This window comes from Oryzias latipes, chromosome 3, assembly GCF_053564925.1.
Source record: "Oryzias latipes strain Hd-rR chromosome 3, Olatipes_Hd-rR_3.1".
Lineage (NCBI taxonomy): Eukaryota > Metazoa > Chordata > Actinopteri > Beloniformes > Adrianichthyidae > Oryzias > Oryzias latipes.
Window position 1 is genome coordinate 17,793,789 of NC_136239.1, and position 17,042 is coordinate 17,810,830.

General features: G+C 39.9%; 1 protein-coding gene across 2 annotated transcripts in view; it reads left to right on the forward strand.

Annotated features, from left to right (window-relative positions):
* LOC105357762 (cell surface A33 antigen) overlaps window positions 1-7,181 on the forward strand; it is a 64,183-nt gene extending 57,002 nt beyond the window's left edge. For both annotated transcript variants that reach the window (XM_078944312.1, XM_023953345.2), the window contains 4 exons: window positions 4,536-4,700; window positions 5,242-5,358; window positions 5,459-5,588; window positions 6,350-7,181. In XM_078944312.1, the coding sequence (XP_078800438.1) occupies window positions 4,536-4,700; window positions 5,242-5,358; window positions 5,459-5,588; window positions 6,350-6,362 (425 nt within the window). In that variant the 3' untranslated portion in view covers window positions 6,363-7,181. The remainder of the gene's footprint in view (window positions 1-4,535; window positions 4,701-5,241; window positions 5,359-5,458; window positions 5,589-6,349) is intronic.
* The last annotated feature ends 9,861 nt before the right edge of the window (window positions 7,182-17,042 follow it).

The window sequence follows — 17,042 nt, forward strand, 5'->3', positions numbered from 1 at the left end:
CTCCCGCCCAAACAAATGTTGCACACAGGCACATAGGGCCCCGGGAACTGGATGGGTGGGGTATGCTGGCGGGGCTCACTGGGGATGTCTCTCTCTGGGGTTGCATCGGCACCCGCCCTCCCTCCCGCTTTTACTTGCATATTAGACACCCTGATTCATCTAGGGCCTTGTGGGGAGGGTCTGGTGGAGGGGGGTACGGTGAAACTTCCGTACTAATCTTTCACTGGTCCCCCCCACAATTTTAACTTCCACTTTAGACACACGCACTGCATGTTAGCAGCACACACACAGCAAATACACACCACTCACAGAGGGACCCCGGAGTGGGGGGGCTCTGCGGCCTGGCAGCGGTGGGGTCCACCACACTGGAGACCTCCTATTTTACTGCTGAACACACACAGCACACCCACACCTCCATACATGGGTGGGGTCTGGGGGTCGCCTGGTCCTCACAGGGCGGCCAGGCTTGTGGGTATCCTGTGTGCTGCGGTGATGGTCGGGCATGCAGGGCTGGGGGGGTCCGTCGGCCGGAGGGGGTTACTGCGTGGCGGCGGGGGGTAAGCAGAAGATTGTGAGTATCTGTGCGAGAGTGCATGGGTGGGACGGACCTGGGGGCTGGCTCGCTGGGATCCTTCGGGGCTTTCCCTCCCCATCACATAGGGGGGAGGGCATTGAGGGGGTTGGGGAGGGGGGCTAAGATAATATGGCGGGGGAGGAGGGTTGTAGTGGGTAGGGTTATGGGGGTGGCTGTGGGTGCGCGATGATCTCTGGGTTGCTCAGGTCGGGTGCCAGGGCTGGCTCATGGAGACGGGGTGCCGGTCGGGTGGTGGCCGGCTCATGGGTTCTCGGGGCCCTGGCTTCGTCCTTTGCCCTTGTCTCGGTGTCCGGCGCCCGGTGTCCCCCATGGCTGCGGCCTGGTACGGCTAAGCGTTCTTGTCCTGTGGCCTGGGGGCTGGACGCCGGGTTCGCTTATGCCTCTGGATGTAGGGGGGCCCCTGTAGGGGGGCCTTTTCTGCGCCTGGCTGGGTAGGTGGGCGATCCCCTCCTCCCCCCTCCCAGGCTGCCTGGTCTTGCTGGGGAGGATCTGGTTCACCTTATGAACACACGGTTCACTTCGGCAGCATGCATGTATCTCCACCCCCATGTGCACGTGTACACTGCCACACTGCTCCCTGTCTGCTTCATCCCTCCTCCTTACCCACAGTGTATTGATGGACAGATATTTTCCGCTCATCTTCGTGTCAGATTCTCACCTTTGATGTAATATTTGTCTTTCCAGCAGATCTGGTATATTTGTTACAGCTTAAAATAATAATTTATTCAAATCAATACTTGTATCCCCCACTTTCTCACCTCTCTTCCTTTACTCTCTTCCACCACCACCCCCCCTCACATTCTTCCCCTCACCCTCCCCACACACACTAAATGTAACAAATAAATAAAAAATAATACAACAAAAAGCGGTTTATACAAATCTACACTCTGGTTTCTTGAAGCTATACAACCTCTTTTTGTGATAATAAAACCTGTCCAACACAAGAGGCCTGCAGCTCTAATCTGTGTGCTCAGCTGTTGGACAGGACAAGTTAATAAGAAGAAAAAAAAGCTTGTGGGAAAATATTTGAACACAAGAACAATTTTAACAAAACAGAAAAACTCAGTCATGACTACAACTCCAGAACGACTGAGCCTACCGCGGCCGGCTGGGGAGCCTCCCCCCTCCCCCAATTCCACCACAAGTGCTGTTGCTGACTGCAATAGCTGCAGCTCTGAGGCGGTCTTAAACTTTTTTCATTAACGGAGGTAGTCATGCGAATCAGATTTGCACAACTCATGTAATATTTACATCTAAAAATAGAACGATGAGCTTGTTGGAGCATTTATTTACAACATGTGAAACTCCAGGGGTCCGAAAAAAAAATCATTCATGCCTCAATTTCCATCATTCGTGTTCATGAGCTGTTCAAAAGATTCGGTTCATTCATGAACGTCACATCTCCATTCATTGAAATTCACCTCTGAGTTGTGGGCGCGACCGTTGGTGCAGAGTAAGCTTGGGCTGATATCCCATCAACCCTTTGTTTTACGCTTTCCTGCTAGCTCACAACCCCATGCTAACATTAGCAGCCACCAAAAATGGTGACTAATTTCAGAGCTATTCAGCAGTACACTATAGCCAGATTCTAGAAAAACTCAGATACCAGCGAGACTTTTTTTCTTGAAATGCTGGGTTATAGAATAATTTCAGAAATATATATATTTTCAAAAAATTAAACATAATAAAAAACACGACAGACTTTTGGCAAATGAAAATGTTAACTAATTACAAAAATCAGAACTGAGCATACATCAATTGTAGGACACGTATATTAATAATGGCAAAATAAAATAAGAAAAAAAAGTGCAAAATTTAAAAAAATTAACATTATTGTATTTCAAAAATAAAATAAAAAAGTTAGTATAAAAGCACCACAAACAAGTGAAAAGTTCTAAAAAACTCAACTTGAGAAAACTTCTGGTTTGAAAACATTTCCTCTATCTGTTGTACAATGCATGTGTTGATGGGGGCCCCGGGTACTGCTGCTGATTCTGCTTGGGTCTTGGTGTGGGGATGACTGGGCACTCTCCCTCTTTTTTTTACATTCCATCATCCACCTCAGCAGAACATAAACACTGGCGTGAGCACAGATGTCAGCTCACCTTTGCTCCAAAAGGATGTGTGACAGAAGGAAATGCGCTATATGTGTTGGTTGTATGCACAATTATGTGCGTGTGAGCTGTAGTTGTATTGTTTACATGTTGACATGTTCATAGGTTAAGATGTTGAGAACCTACAGGTATGTTGGTAACATTTGAGTGTGTGTGTGCTGACAGGTTCCACCCCTGTAGACGAACATTTATACCTGAAAGCAAGTTGACTTATCTCCCATCTTCCCCCGAACCCTTGACCCCCTATCCCCATCTCAAACATCCCTCTCTCTTCTTCCCTGTTATTTTTTTTCCGTCTCGTCTGACGAAATGTTATAAATATAATTAATATAAATAATGTTTTGCCTTAATTACCAAAAGGATTCACACAGAAATATACACCTTGGCCATCAGAAGATGCATAACCCCCTATTGTAACAGTAAAATCTGTCCAACACTAGAGGCCTTCAGCTCTCTGTTTGCTCACCTGTTGAACAGGACAAGTTAAAAAATCTTTATATATGTCCTCCATCATAAGCACAATTCTACAACAACATGTTAAAACACCAAGCACTTTGTGTTATTCTTCTATATGAAAAGTGCTTTATAAATACAGTTTGATTGATTGATTGATTGATTGATTGATTGATTGATTGATTGATTGATTGATTGATTGATTGATTGATTGATTGATTGATTGATTGATTGATCAAAACCACAGTTTTCATTGGAGTGGGTCTTTAAAGTATTTCATATCATTAGGATGATAATATTGTATAGGTACATAATTTTGGAATGATCAGTTAACCCTTGTGCTATCCTAGGCACTTTACCGTTGGGAGTTGGGTCATCCAGACCCACTAGACAGTGCCCTGAACCTTTTTTCTTCACTGTGATCACTGTGATCTTCACTGGTGTCCATGGATTACATGAAATCTTTCGACCTTTATCCACCTTTATCATGGTAGGGATAACACGTCAATGTAAAGGCCTGTTCACACCGGGACGAATTTCGCCGGCGATTTTCGCCGACGTTTAACGCCTCGTGACTAAACTAAGGGCACCAATGAGAGTGTGCACACCGACGCGAAAAAACGCCACGCGACAAAGCGTCAAAAAAAAAAAACGCCTCGGGTTCGTTTTTTTTTTTCGACGCGTCGCGTCGAAATCTATTCGACCAATGAGAATGGCGCTTTTGCACACGTGTCTGGAGCTTCTGAAGTTACAGTAAGACACAACTTGGGGGCGCTCAAACACAAAACTGCCTTGCTGAGCACACATACCAGCGAAGAAGATAGACGCCAAGTAGCGTCAACACTGCCGCAAAGAAATAATGACGGACATTCTTAAATATCCCCTTACCAAGTACCAGTTGGAGCTACTGATGCTTGAAATATTCATGTTTTCTTTGTATTATTCTGACAAGCGCGTAAATACTTGCTATCTTCTTCTGAGTGAAAAAAGACTTTAAGAAGCGTAAAGTTGCGCAGCGCCACCTTGTGTACAGGAGTATTTCTGTTTACATTAAGCGCCATCTAATGTCAGGGAATGAAATTGCATGTTCGCTCGGCTCACCGTCAGCGAAAATCGCCTGGGTGTGAACACAAAAAACGTGGCGAAAAACGCTGGCGAATAACGCCTGGCGAATATTCGTCCCGGTGTGTACGGGCCTTAAGGGTGGGGTCATCTTAGATAGCACAAGGGATATACCAATGCGTTGGTTTAACAATTATTTACTTTATTTTAGTAATCTCCAAAAAGATTCAGCTTTAATACTGATGTGTAGCGAACAAACTCTAGTCACTTGATTCCTAAAGAACCTGTTTGTTTTTGTTCCTTTTCCTAAGTGCCTCCAACCAAGCCCATCCTCAATGTGCAGGGAAAGCCTGAGTACGGCCAGAACATCAATCTCACCTGTGTGTCTGAGGAAGCTTCTCCCTCTCCCACATACAAGTGGGAAAGTTATGATGTTCTGAACAATCTTCGTCCTCTAGACCCCAAATCTACTGTCAGTAAGTGCTGGAGAAGAATGGATACATACCTCTCTGGAACAACTACGGCTGTGATTATGGTGAAATTGGCACTTTGCTAACATTAGAGCTTATTGTTTGTGAAAAGGAGTCACTTCTTTGTCAGACTGGGCAGTTTTAGTGAACCTCACATGTCCCTAACCTGCATGACAGCATTGTTTCACCACAGAAAAGTTATGAGGAAGAAAAGAAAAACGCTCTGTATGGCACAATGTGTTGTATGATATTTACTTTGAATTTCAACACTATTGACAAAATGTAAACATCATTGACATTCACAGCAACTTGTAGTTGATATCATTACATGGACTAAACATGGTTTAGTCTCTATTTTAGACAGATTTTTATATTGTAGTTGTGTGTGTTGCTTGAAGAGCTTAATGCTTTATTGAAATAAAACAGCAATTTCCAAACAAACAAAATTATAAATAGTTTAACACAATGTTTTTCTGTATTTTATTTTTAAAATATGAAAATAAAGCAAAATTTAAAATACTTACATGTTCATTTTTGTCCTTCGCAGATGGAGGAATTTTGAGTCTTTTTAACGTAACCAAAGAGACGTTGGGATACTACGTCTGCACATCCACCAACAAAGTTGGCTCTGCTTCAAGCAACTTCACACTTTCTATATTGTCACGTATGTTGTCTTATGAATTTCATTTTAGGACATACTTCTTTGCAGCATAGCTCATATTTGTCTCTAGTTTCTTGACTCTAAATGTATTTCGATCTTGTAGCATCCATGAACGTGAACAGTATTGCAGGAATCATTGGTGGAGTTGCTGCCGTTTTGATTTTACTGGTAATCATCATCTGTTGCTGCTACTGGAGAAAGAAAAAACAACAGGAGGAGGCTTATGTGATGGGGTAATGTTAAAAATCAATTCACACACTTAAACTTTTGTACATTTAATGGTAAACGGTGGGAGCAGAGCGTGTTGTAGTGTTGTAGTGTTGACAATAGAACATTAACAGTTTCCTGCAATAATGCCTAAATTATGTGGTCGGTTCAAATTTGAATGGACCTACATAAATATGGGACATGATATTTGACATACATTTTTTGCTAGGGATTTAAAACTTAAGACCTAACATGCATTACTTCTCAGACAAATTAGAGACTTGGACTTAAGTCTTCTACAGAAAGCCATGTGAATCAAAAAGAGAATTTAAAAAAGCTATCACACAAAAAGTTATTCAATTATGTTAAAGAAAGCATTATTTGACATAACAGCAAATAGTCCAATGTGTTTCATATTTTCTTTAGATTTAAAGAAAACATAATTTAATTGTCTAATCCAGTTACCGGTGAGGTTTGGTTGATATAAGATCTTCAAACTTAAATATTTTAGACAAAATATTGATTGCTGATTACTTTTGATGTTTCTATAAAGTAAAAGTACAGCACAAGAACCAGCAAATGACTGAATGAAGTAGAGATTTAAACTGTCATGAAGTACCATCCATACACATTAGAGAAAATATTTATTTGCAACACAGAAATACATTTATCTTTGTAGTTGTGTTGCACAAATTTAACATGTACTTGGTTTGAAGCATTGCTCTAGCATTTTTTCCTATTTCAAATTAGTTCACTATTACCTAACCCTTGTTAATGTGTTTTACAGAGTTCGTGACTAAAACCCAGATGGTAATGAGGAAAATCACCACCCTGAGAGAGAAGAGCTTACTGGATTATAGTGATACCAAGGGCCCCATATGGATCAATATGAGGAAAAGAGAGAACACAATATTGACCACTGCAGTGACTTTGATGACCAACAGAGAAACTTGCAAGGGCAGATGCGACCAAAACTCTCAAAGCTTAAAAGTGGACTGTTAGCTCAGCAGACTGTGTTACTATATATTTTCCTGACTTTTAATGTAAAGAACCCAGAAAGGTTTTTTTTAATTGATTTAAAAATAATGTTATTAAATATTTGCTGATTGTTGTTATTAATTTTTTTGGTAAAGAACCCAATGAGTATTATTTGGGTAGTATTAGATCGGGTTATATATATCTGGTTATTTATGGCTTTCTGAGAAACAATAAATGTTTACATTTAGACACCCTTACGATCGTCACACTTTTTCTGTTTCAAACTGACCCTGGCCCCCGATCAGAGAATGGAAACGTCATGTGGCCCTCACTGGAAAAAGTTTGGGGACCCCTGAACTAAAGCGACCGTTGTGACAGTGAGCGTTATATGACGACCGCCATTATGATGATGAGCGCCGTTATGACGATCGTAGACGGCAGCGCTGAGACAATGACTGCTGAAAAGTAAAACAGATCATTAGTGCAACTTTAGAGGTCATCAAGCAAGGTTAGAGTAAGACTATCCAGCAGATTAAAGATGTATTAAAACCACCTCTGTCTTGTATTCACTGGTTGTGCGGATGATGACCGTGATCAATCTATTGATCACAACTGAAAAAGTAAAAATAATGTTTTTTTCTCTTTTGTGCTTTGAGTTTTATGTAATGTCACAGCAGTTCTGGCATGATTGTATTTCAGTCTTACACATTACTTGACACAAGCAATACGACAAAATAGGTGACTCAGATGCTGCAATTTAATGTGGAAGTTGTGTTTTTAACACAAAATATTGGTTGTGTCTCATTTGCATGTAAGTATTGATATTCTCATGTCTGATAACCTCTGGGGTTGGTAACAGGGTCATTTTAGTTTCATTGTTTTAATAAAGCTTCTTATGTATGAATTTAAAGCATTTATCTGAAGGTTTGTTACCCTTTAGAATTACTGAAAATTAGAGTAGCTAATATTCATTTGACCCTCATTTTCTCTGGGTCATGATTTACCTATTTTCAAGTACAAGTATGAAAAAAGTACCATCTACTTCAGACTTAACTATGTAATGCAACTTCATTTTAGTTAATTGAAAAGGTCTCAAAAAGATGACATCTGAGGTGTTTTGGGTCAAATATGGCCAGCAGAGAATAGGCTACAGGCTATTGTATGCATCACTTCAAAGCTGTGTGTTGCCTTGTGGGTCAAATATGACTCAATGTGCCTCACAACACACAAACACACCCGGACACACAGGGTCTTTTCATTACACCTATCCCACATAAACTCAATCATTCATGTTTAATCGCACACACTAAAACAATCATATCGTGTTTCATGCATGCTAACAACACAAATATACCTCATCTTAATAGTTTTAAATAAAATAAAAAGCCAGATTGTTTTAGGGTTAAGTGTACTCTTATAAGACATTCTATCCATCCATCCATCCGGTATGTGGTTCTGTTTTGTGTTAGAGAGATTCAGGTAAATGAAGAAAAGTTTTCACCCAAAACAAATCAACTTCTAAAGGTTTGGCTCTGCCCAATCCTGTGTTGCTTTTTTTCGTGTGCTGTTGAAAATTTGTTGTTTTTCAGGAAATCCTAAGAACTTTGTGCCTCAGAAAAAATTGAAATCTGATGTAAATTACTTCAACTAGCATACACTTACAACAGCACAGACAAATTTTGGCTCTGTTAGAAACAGAACTACATGGAGCCCGTGACCTGACATGGGTGAAAAAATGATTGAATCATTCCCACAAATTATTCCTCTACCACGAATTATTTTGTTTCCACCAGTTATTGTGTTAACACGAAATAATTTGTTCCCGTGTAATGACTTACAGATTTTTAGGGGCCAGTTTACAAACACTTTTTTTGTATTTTGTTACTTTAAATTTGTAATTTATGCGGGGGAAAAACTGTTAATAAATTTACGAGAAAAAAATTTGAAATTTTACTACTTTAAATCTCATAAATGTATTACTTTTTTCACATAAATTTACAAATTTGATCTCAAATAACAAAAACAAAACTCCAAAGTTGTTTATCAGAGCCTTGCTTGAAGATGAAAGATGTGGAGCATTTTGGGAAGCTTTATTTCCGCATAAGTTTCAGAAACAAAGAAATTGTGAACCTTTTGGCGATTCCAAATCAAAATTATTGTTAGTGTAGCCAGCTTTCCGGGTTTGGTGTTGGTAAAATGGAGTTTCATATGTAAAATAAGGAGCTCAGAGACATGTTTGGGTGAAGACAACCAATACTTTATTCACCCCTGTTCATTCATGTACCCAGAAGCCCATTTGTCACCTGATTTACCATCTTCAGGATATCAGCTCTTTGTTCATCCAAACATGCCCTAATAAAACACTGAGAAATTAGGAATATGAAAGATTATAAAATACTTTTTTCTTCACTGTTACGCCCCCTTCCGAGTCTAGGGGTGACTGGAGGCATAACGAAAAAGTAAAGGTTTGGCTACCAAAGTTGACTGTAACAAAAAAATAAAAAAAAACGAATGTCTCAATAAAATATGACCAAATTTATTTACAAATAAATAAACAACCACCAACAACTAAAAGTGAAGCAAAAAAGCTTCAGGGTGAACCCAGGCCAAAACAAACAAAAACCCCAACTAACTGAAACATGTAGTCTTACCTGCAAATGAAAGAAAAGGGAAATCAATTACAAAACACTAACCTCCCTAGACTAACAAAAACAGGAGAAAACATGTACTAAAGAAAATGGCGGTTCACCCCTACAGCTTGACTCAACATAACTATAAACCAAAAGACTAATCAGAGTGGGCACAAAACTACAAAGAACTAATACAATACTAAAACACAACACTAAAGTGCAACACACAACTAAACAGTTGGTGAAATACAAAACAAAACAAAAAACAAAAACAAAAACAAAAACAAAAACAAAAACAAAAACAAAACAAAACAAAACAAAACAAAACAAAACAAAACAAAACAAAACAAAACAAAACAAAACAAAACAAAATGGAGAAGCAGGTCAAGCTGCAATGGAGACTGTTGCAGCCAAACTCCCCTCTCACCAGCTGGAGGTCCAAATGGTGCTTTTAAGGCTGCGTCCTCCAGCTCTGGACCAATTGGAGGCCACACCTTCATGCACCACACCTGAAAATAATCAGACAAAGCCAGACACACAAAGATGCACAAAAACACAGAAGTCCCACTCTAATAAAGAAATAATACACACATCACAGAACAAACAGAACCAAACAAAACCAAATAGAACCAAATACGGCCACAGCCGTAACATTCACGCACATCAAACAGTTTTTAAATCTTCTAATTCAAATTTTATTACATCTTTTAGAAAAAACAGCTGCAGCTTCCAGCTTTTTCTGGCACAATTATCACAAAAACTGCATGTGAGATTGCGAAGGGGCTGTAGATCAATACAGACTATGATTTTCTCCTTTTTTTTTACATCGTTGGATGCTGGTGCGGTTTTTGTCAAGGTTAAAGTGTGCCGTGGCTCAAAAAAGGTTGAAAAACACTGCTATATAGTGCACTATATAGGGCAGTGTCTCTTGTACACAGTGCCGTGTCTCCTGTACAGCGGAACGGGAACGCAGAGTTCTTCAGATCTACAGAAATCTGTGATCGAGCAGATCTTTGTTTTTTAATTCTAGGATCTTGGACCTAATTTCTATGAAGGTTTGAGAATTTAACCCTTGTGCTATCTTAGATGACCCCACCCTTACATTGACGTGTTCTCCCTACCATGACAAAGGTGGATGAAGGTGGAAAGATTTCATGTAATCCATGGACACCAGTGAAGATCACAAATCATTGAAGAAAAAAGGTTCAGAGCACTGTCTAGTCGGTCCAGATGACCCAACTCCAAATGGTAAAGTGACTAGGATAGCACAAGGGTTACACAAGAGAAAATGGTGAAAATGTTCATGTATATCTGAGAAAAGTGCAGTGTGCAGTGAGGAGTTTTGATCCTATAAAAAACGTCTTCAGACTGAGACTCCGTGGATTTCACCGATCACTGTTATTTTTTGATCGTAACTCCTGCACTAAACAAAGGAACTGTATACTGGTGAAAAGGTAACACAGATATATGCGTAGCTGCAGCAGAAGACATAAAAATATGTTTTTTTCATTATTACTGGATGAGGAGCAGATGAGGGAGCCAGTTTAGCTCGTGCTGGTTTGTGGCACCTTCCATCCATGAAACCAGGGTTCGAATCCAGGCTGCTCCCTGTTCCTTCTCTACTGCTGTGCCGGTCCGAGAAGTTTGCATCAGGAAGGGCATCCGGCGAAAAACATTGCCAAGTTTACCATGCAACTTGTTCACTGGCGACCCCTGATGGGAAAAGCCAAAAGAGAAAGAAGACTGGATGAGGAGCAGATGCGCAGGACACAGCGCAGGTGCTCAATTTTAGCACAAACTGTTAGACGAGTGATGAGCTGCAGCCCTCAAAGTCTTTATTAGGAGTCTGACGGGAGAGGATCGATTATTTATTGTTTTTGTGTGTGTGTTTTTTCAAATATATCAGTATATTTTCCTGAATTTTTGTCTTTGAAAAATATAGTGTTATCTGGTCATTGTTTTGTTTCATAAATAATTTTGTTTATTTTATTAAAAAAATCATGAATGAATGAAACTTTATTCATTTAGCACTTTACAACTCATTGAATGTACCAAAGGACTTTACAATAAAAAGAGATCTAAAATGGGAACAAAAGTTTTGAACTTAAAACTAGAACATTCTGTTTTAGAATATAATTTTCAATCCAAATGCTACATTCCATGTTATATCATTCTCACTCCACACATCTGCTCGTGGTCCGGCCCTTCTATCCAATTTTAGAACCCAATGTGGCCCGCGAGTTAAAATAATTGCCCTCCCCTGATGAGTAGGAATTTGGACACAGCCCTTGTCTTTTTTGGAGGAAGTCAGGATTGAAGTGGACAGCTGCAAGAATACTGATGGCTTCATCAATGCGCTGCAGAAATCCTGCAAGCCACCAATAAATAAATAACAATATAATAAAACGTAAATTAAACAAATACGTTTCCAAACATTTATAAAGTTATCAATATACTTTCAGCTTACCTGTTAATAGGGTTGAGTTGGTCTGCTCTGCTGCTGCATGGCATTCACTTGCTGCATTGTATGCTCGTGTGCTCACTTCGACTTTAAATCTCGTAAATTTAAGAGTTTTTTCCCATAATTTACAACTTTAAACTATATGTAAATCTTTTTTTGGTGGCCCTAAAACGAAGAAGTGTAAATGAAGAAAATCCTAAAAGCTGACTATTTTCTCTCGCATGAACCAGAGTTATTTGTTAGTCTCTTTTCTAGTTAGCCCCAATTTTTGTGGAAAATGAAGCAAATCTTCTCATCTTTGTTAGATATGCTAAGTTTCACTTTGCAAAAGGTAGAATTACACTGCTTTATTTCTTCATCCACATAACAAAAGCAAATATACTTGCAAATATACTTGTATATTGAGAATTTTAACAAAAACACAGGAATTTTAAGTATGCACAAACTACTTATAGAAAATGTAAAAAATAATAACTTTGAAAATACACAACAATTATTAAAAATTTTAGAGTAAAGAGAAATTGGTTAACGCATTCGCTTTAACCCTTGTGCTATCCTATGGGGTCCAGATGACCCAATCCTTACATTGATGTTAGTACAAGGGTTAAAACATGTGTTTGGTTGTCATGTTCTTTTCTTACTTGCTTTCTAATTTCAAAATTTTACTTGATGCTGTTTTAATAAAATCAAATAAAATGAAAGGCACAAAATAATCAACTTTTTTGAATGAACACTGCAGCCCTCTTTTGTGCATTTTTTATTAAAAATAAAGAGCTTCAAAAGGTTTACAGTTGGATTAAAGGTTTGAACAGTGCAGCCTTTTTGTGTATTAAGCGGTAACTTTTCCATCATCTTTCTTGTTCATATAATCCTAGAATGAACTTTATTTTCCAATATCAGATTAAAGAGTATTTCATGTTTTCACAAAAAGTGTTATTATCCATCAGGTCTTTGCATCAAACACAATTCTCACAATTTATTTATTCAACAAACTCTGAATTGTGAACTCTGTTAATAGTAATGTTTAGACTTCTAAAGATTTAACATACAATCTGTCAGAAAAAAACAGAACTAAAACTATTGTCATCTGTTGCAAATGAGATATTTTGTTTTACCACCAGATGGCAGAAAAACGTTGAAGCAACATTATGAAAGAGCAGAGCAAGCAAATAAAAACACAGTTTCTGTGGTACCTAAAGTGTAATGACACTTCTTGGTTGTTTTCTCAATACAAATACAAATGTCTGCGCCCATATCTGTGCAGATTCTAAAACAAAAACCTCATTTAATTTGAAGGGCTTTTGCTACAACAAATTTGCAATATTTTGCTTGGTAGATGAAAAAAAGGTAATTGAAGAAAATTGCGGACAAACGTTACTCTTATTATAAGAAGGATGAAGTGGATGGAAACATGAATGTAAAACTGCTGTTTTGCTTCAGAAAGGCAGAGCAGGAAGTCAACGTTTTCAGTATATATATGTATTTTTTTTTTTTTAAATCCTAGATTTAAAGAGAGGACAAAGTGTGGGGCAACATAGAGAGTTTTAAGACTTAGAATGAAAAAGAAAGCAAAAGATTTGGCTTGTGATTTCACCACTTTTACTAACCACAAGTTCATAAACACACCTCTGAAAATAGGTGGAACGACAGCTGACAAAGTCTGTAAAACATCAATGCTCAACACATAGAATTCATAATCTCAACACTCATCATTGAATTTGGGAAGACCAAATAAATAATACATGAATAATTCAGTCATAAAGATTTATACCTCAACCATGTCCAGCAAAAATATCAAAGAATGTCTTGAAAAAGGACGTATGAATGGGCTTGATAGGAAGAAAGCAAAATTATTCTAATGAAAAATAATGGAAAACAGCTTTGTGATGGCTGCCTACGCTGCCACACCATCAGGGCAGTAACCTCCTGCACCACACCCTACATATATCTGTTCACTTTATTTGTTTGCATATACTTTTAGATTTCTTTTTCAAAAATAACACACATTTGATCATAAAATTTATTAACATGTTTCAGTTTACTGTATTATAATTTGCTTTATTAATTTGATGTTATGCTTTGAGTTACCAGTGCTAAAGGGAACCATTGTTGCTGCTGCTGCCATCTGCTGCTGGAACCATCAAGTCAGGCCTGAGACAACAATGCATGCCAGTCAGCAGAGGCCTTATATTCAGCAGGAGGCTAATTGGACTGAACAATCACTCAGTGGACAAGGAACTCTTTTTGTGTTTCTTTACTTTAGTTTCCATTTTGATGGTCCTTACTTTCATTCATTGTGTATGTTAATTTATCACATGTTGGACATTAGTTTAGTTTGTTCTCTGTATTTTGTCTTAGTCTTTTTAAGTTCCCCCTTGTGTGTCTAGTTGGTTTGATCAGCCAATATATATGTTCCCTTGTGTTTGCAATTAGGGAGGTCAGTTTAATTATGTTGGTTTGTCTGTTCAGTTGTCCTCTGTTACATTTAAAAGCTTGATTTAATTTTGTTACTTTGACCTCTTTTAAGGGCCCATTTTTGCCCATTTACACATTTTGAAAAATAAATTTAAATATTTTTGATAAAATTGTTTGCTGTCCTTGCCTTCTACTGCTCGGTCCACCACGTAATGGTGTCAGAAGTGGGGTCAGCAGTTTAAGGACAGTTTTTTTTTTCCTTCCCCCCCGGCAATCCCCTGAAATTTTTTTTTGTGAGCCATGCAAGGAGGAGGAATGACTACAAGAACACGCATTGAACATAAGGACTACAGCACCGCCAAAATGGAGAATGGAGAGGAGGAGGAGGCTGGAGCTTCAGGAGCTGGTACAGGTACTGAGGGTGAAGAGCCAACATTGCAACATCTCACTAGTATTCTCCAGGCCTTCATGGGACAACAGAAAGCCCGAGAAATGAGACTCCAGGAGGAAGCAAAGCAACAGGAACACAGGCTAAAAAGCCTGCAGCATCAGTTCCAACTTTTGCAGATGGAGGTGCAGGCCCGGACGTCACCTGTTCCTGATTACACCTCATCAGCCCCTGATACAACGGAGGAGTCTGGTTCAGACGATCGGTTGCCACAGGCCGTACATCAGACAGCAGGGGCACAGCAAGTAACCACTCACCCTCGCTTCTCTATGGATCCCAGGTTAGAAAAGCTAACAGAAAACGATGACATTGAACATTTCCTAATAACTTTTGAACGCATAGCAACAGCGTGCAAGTGGGTGGAGTCAGACTGGGTTTTCCGCCTCATCCCACTGCTCACCGGTAAGGCCAGAAGTGCCTATGTTAACATGGATGTCGATGATTCTTTGAACTATGAAAAAGTTAAAACTGCAATCTTGCATAAGTATGACATCAGCCCTGAGCCTTACCGACAGATTTCGTTCCTTGGAAGTGGGCCCCGACGAAAGTCCCAAGGAGCTTTATGCCCGTCTCAAAGAACTCTATGATAAGTGGATTCAACCCAGAGGTAAAACGGTGAAAGAAATTTGTGAAATCATCATTATGGAACAATACTTAAGAATGATGTCTCCTGAGCTTCAGGTCTGGATAAAAGAACATGGGCCTAAATCAGCAGCTGAAGCCGCAACACTGGCAGAGGTGTTTGTGGCTGCTCGCAAGAAAAATGTACCATGGAGCAACCTGCAATGGAAGGGTATAAAAGACTCACGCAGGCCAACAGCCCCACAACACCACCACCACAGACTGGCTCAGGAGCACAGAGAATGCCTGTGCATGATGATCAGATGAGTAAACCAGCAAAATCTTCCAATAAACCACCAATCTGCTATTTGTGTGGGCAGGAAGGACATATTAAACCCCTTTGCCCAAGAAATTCAGCCAAGCTCACTCAGATGTGTTTTGTTCCATTATCAGAGCCATGCTTTGGAAAGTCGAGCTAAACAGCCTATTAAAATAACCACTGTTAAAGTGAATGGGAAATGTTTCAATGCACTGATTGACACTGGCAGTACACAGACTTTAATTCATCGACAATATGTACCAGTCAACCTTGTTTCCACTCAAGAGACAGTTTCCATCTGCTGTGTACATGGTGATAAAAGACTTTATCCTACTGCTGATCTCTTCTTGGAAATTCAAGGACAGATGTATCTTCTGAAAGTAGGAGTTGTTGATGACCTTCCTTTCCCAGTTGTTTTGGGTCATGACCGGCCAGTTCTTTATGGCCTGTTGGACACAAGAGAAAGTGCTGTTGCGGTTACGAGAGCTCAAGCTAAAAATACAGATGCGAATCTGCCACTTCTCTGTGCTTTACCTTTCTATGATGCTGAGCTTGAGACAAAACCCGGGAAGTCTCGCAAAACACGTAGTCAGAAAAGGCAAGAGAAATTTAAACACACTGTGGTAGATCTGCCTGTTAAAGCAACTCCAGAAGTGGGTTTAGGGTTCAAGTTGCCATCTAACATTGTTGAAATGCAACAAAATTATCCAACTTTGTCGTCTTTTGTAAAAGCAGCAGAAATGGCTGAGGAGTCGAAGAGGGAGTATCTGGTGGAGAATGGAGTTCTTTATCACCAGCAAGGTAAACTGAAGCAACTGGTGGTTCCTCTGTTGGTTCGAGATGTAGTACTCAGCCTAGGCCACACCATACCTTGGGCTGGCCACCTAGGGAAGCAAAAAAACAACTGTACATGTGATTAAACACTTCTACTGGCCTGGCTTACGTACAGACATCAAACATTACTGTCAGAGTTGCCCTCAGTGCCAGAAAACCTCACTGAAATGTACCACCAAAGCTCCACTCCAGCCTCTCCCAATTATTGGCACTCCATTTGAATGCCTTGGCATGGATGTAGTGGGACCAGTGGAGAAAAGTAAAGCTGGAAACCGCTACATGCTAGTCATCACTGATTATGCCACCAAGTACCCAGAGGTATTTCCACTGAAATGTGTGAAGGCAAAAGCTGTGGCATTCTCTCTGGTTCCGTTTTTCTCCAGAGTGGGTTTCCCCCGAGAAATTTTGATAGACTGAGGTACTAACTTCATGTCTAACTTGCTTAAGCAGGTTTATCAGCTCCTGGGTGTGAGGAATCTGCGGACCACTCCTTATCATCCACAGACGGACGGGTTGACTGAACGCTTTAATCAGACTCTTAAGCAAATGCTTCGTAAGTTCGTCAATGAAACTGGGTCTGATTGGGATCAGTGGCTGCCTTATCTCCTCTTCGCCTACAGAGAGGTACCCCAGGCTTCAACAGGGTTCTCCCCCTTTGAATTACTTTATGGACATGAAGTAAGGGGACCCCTGACCCTCTTAAGAGAAACCTGGGAAGGAAAGCAGGGCAGAGAAGAACCTGTTAATGCCATTCAGTATGTTCTTCAAATGAGAGAGAAGCTGCAGAGGATGAGCGAGTTGGCACAGGCCCACATGGCTGATGCACAGAGACGC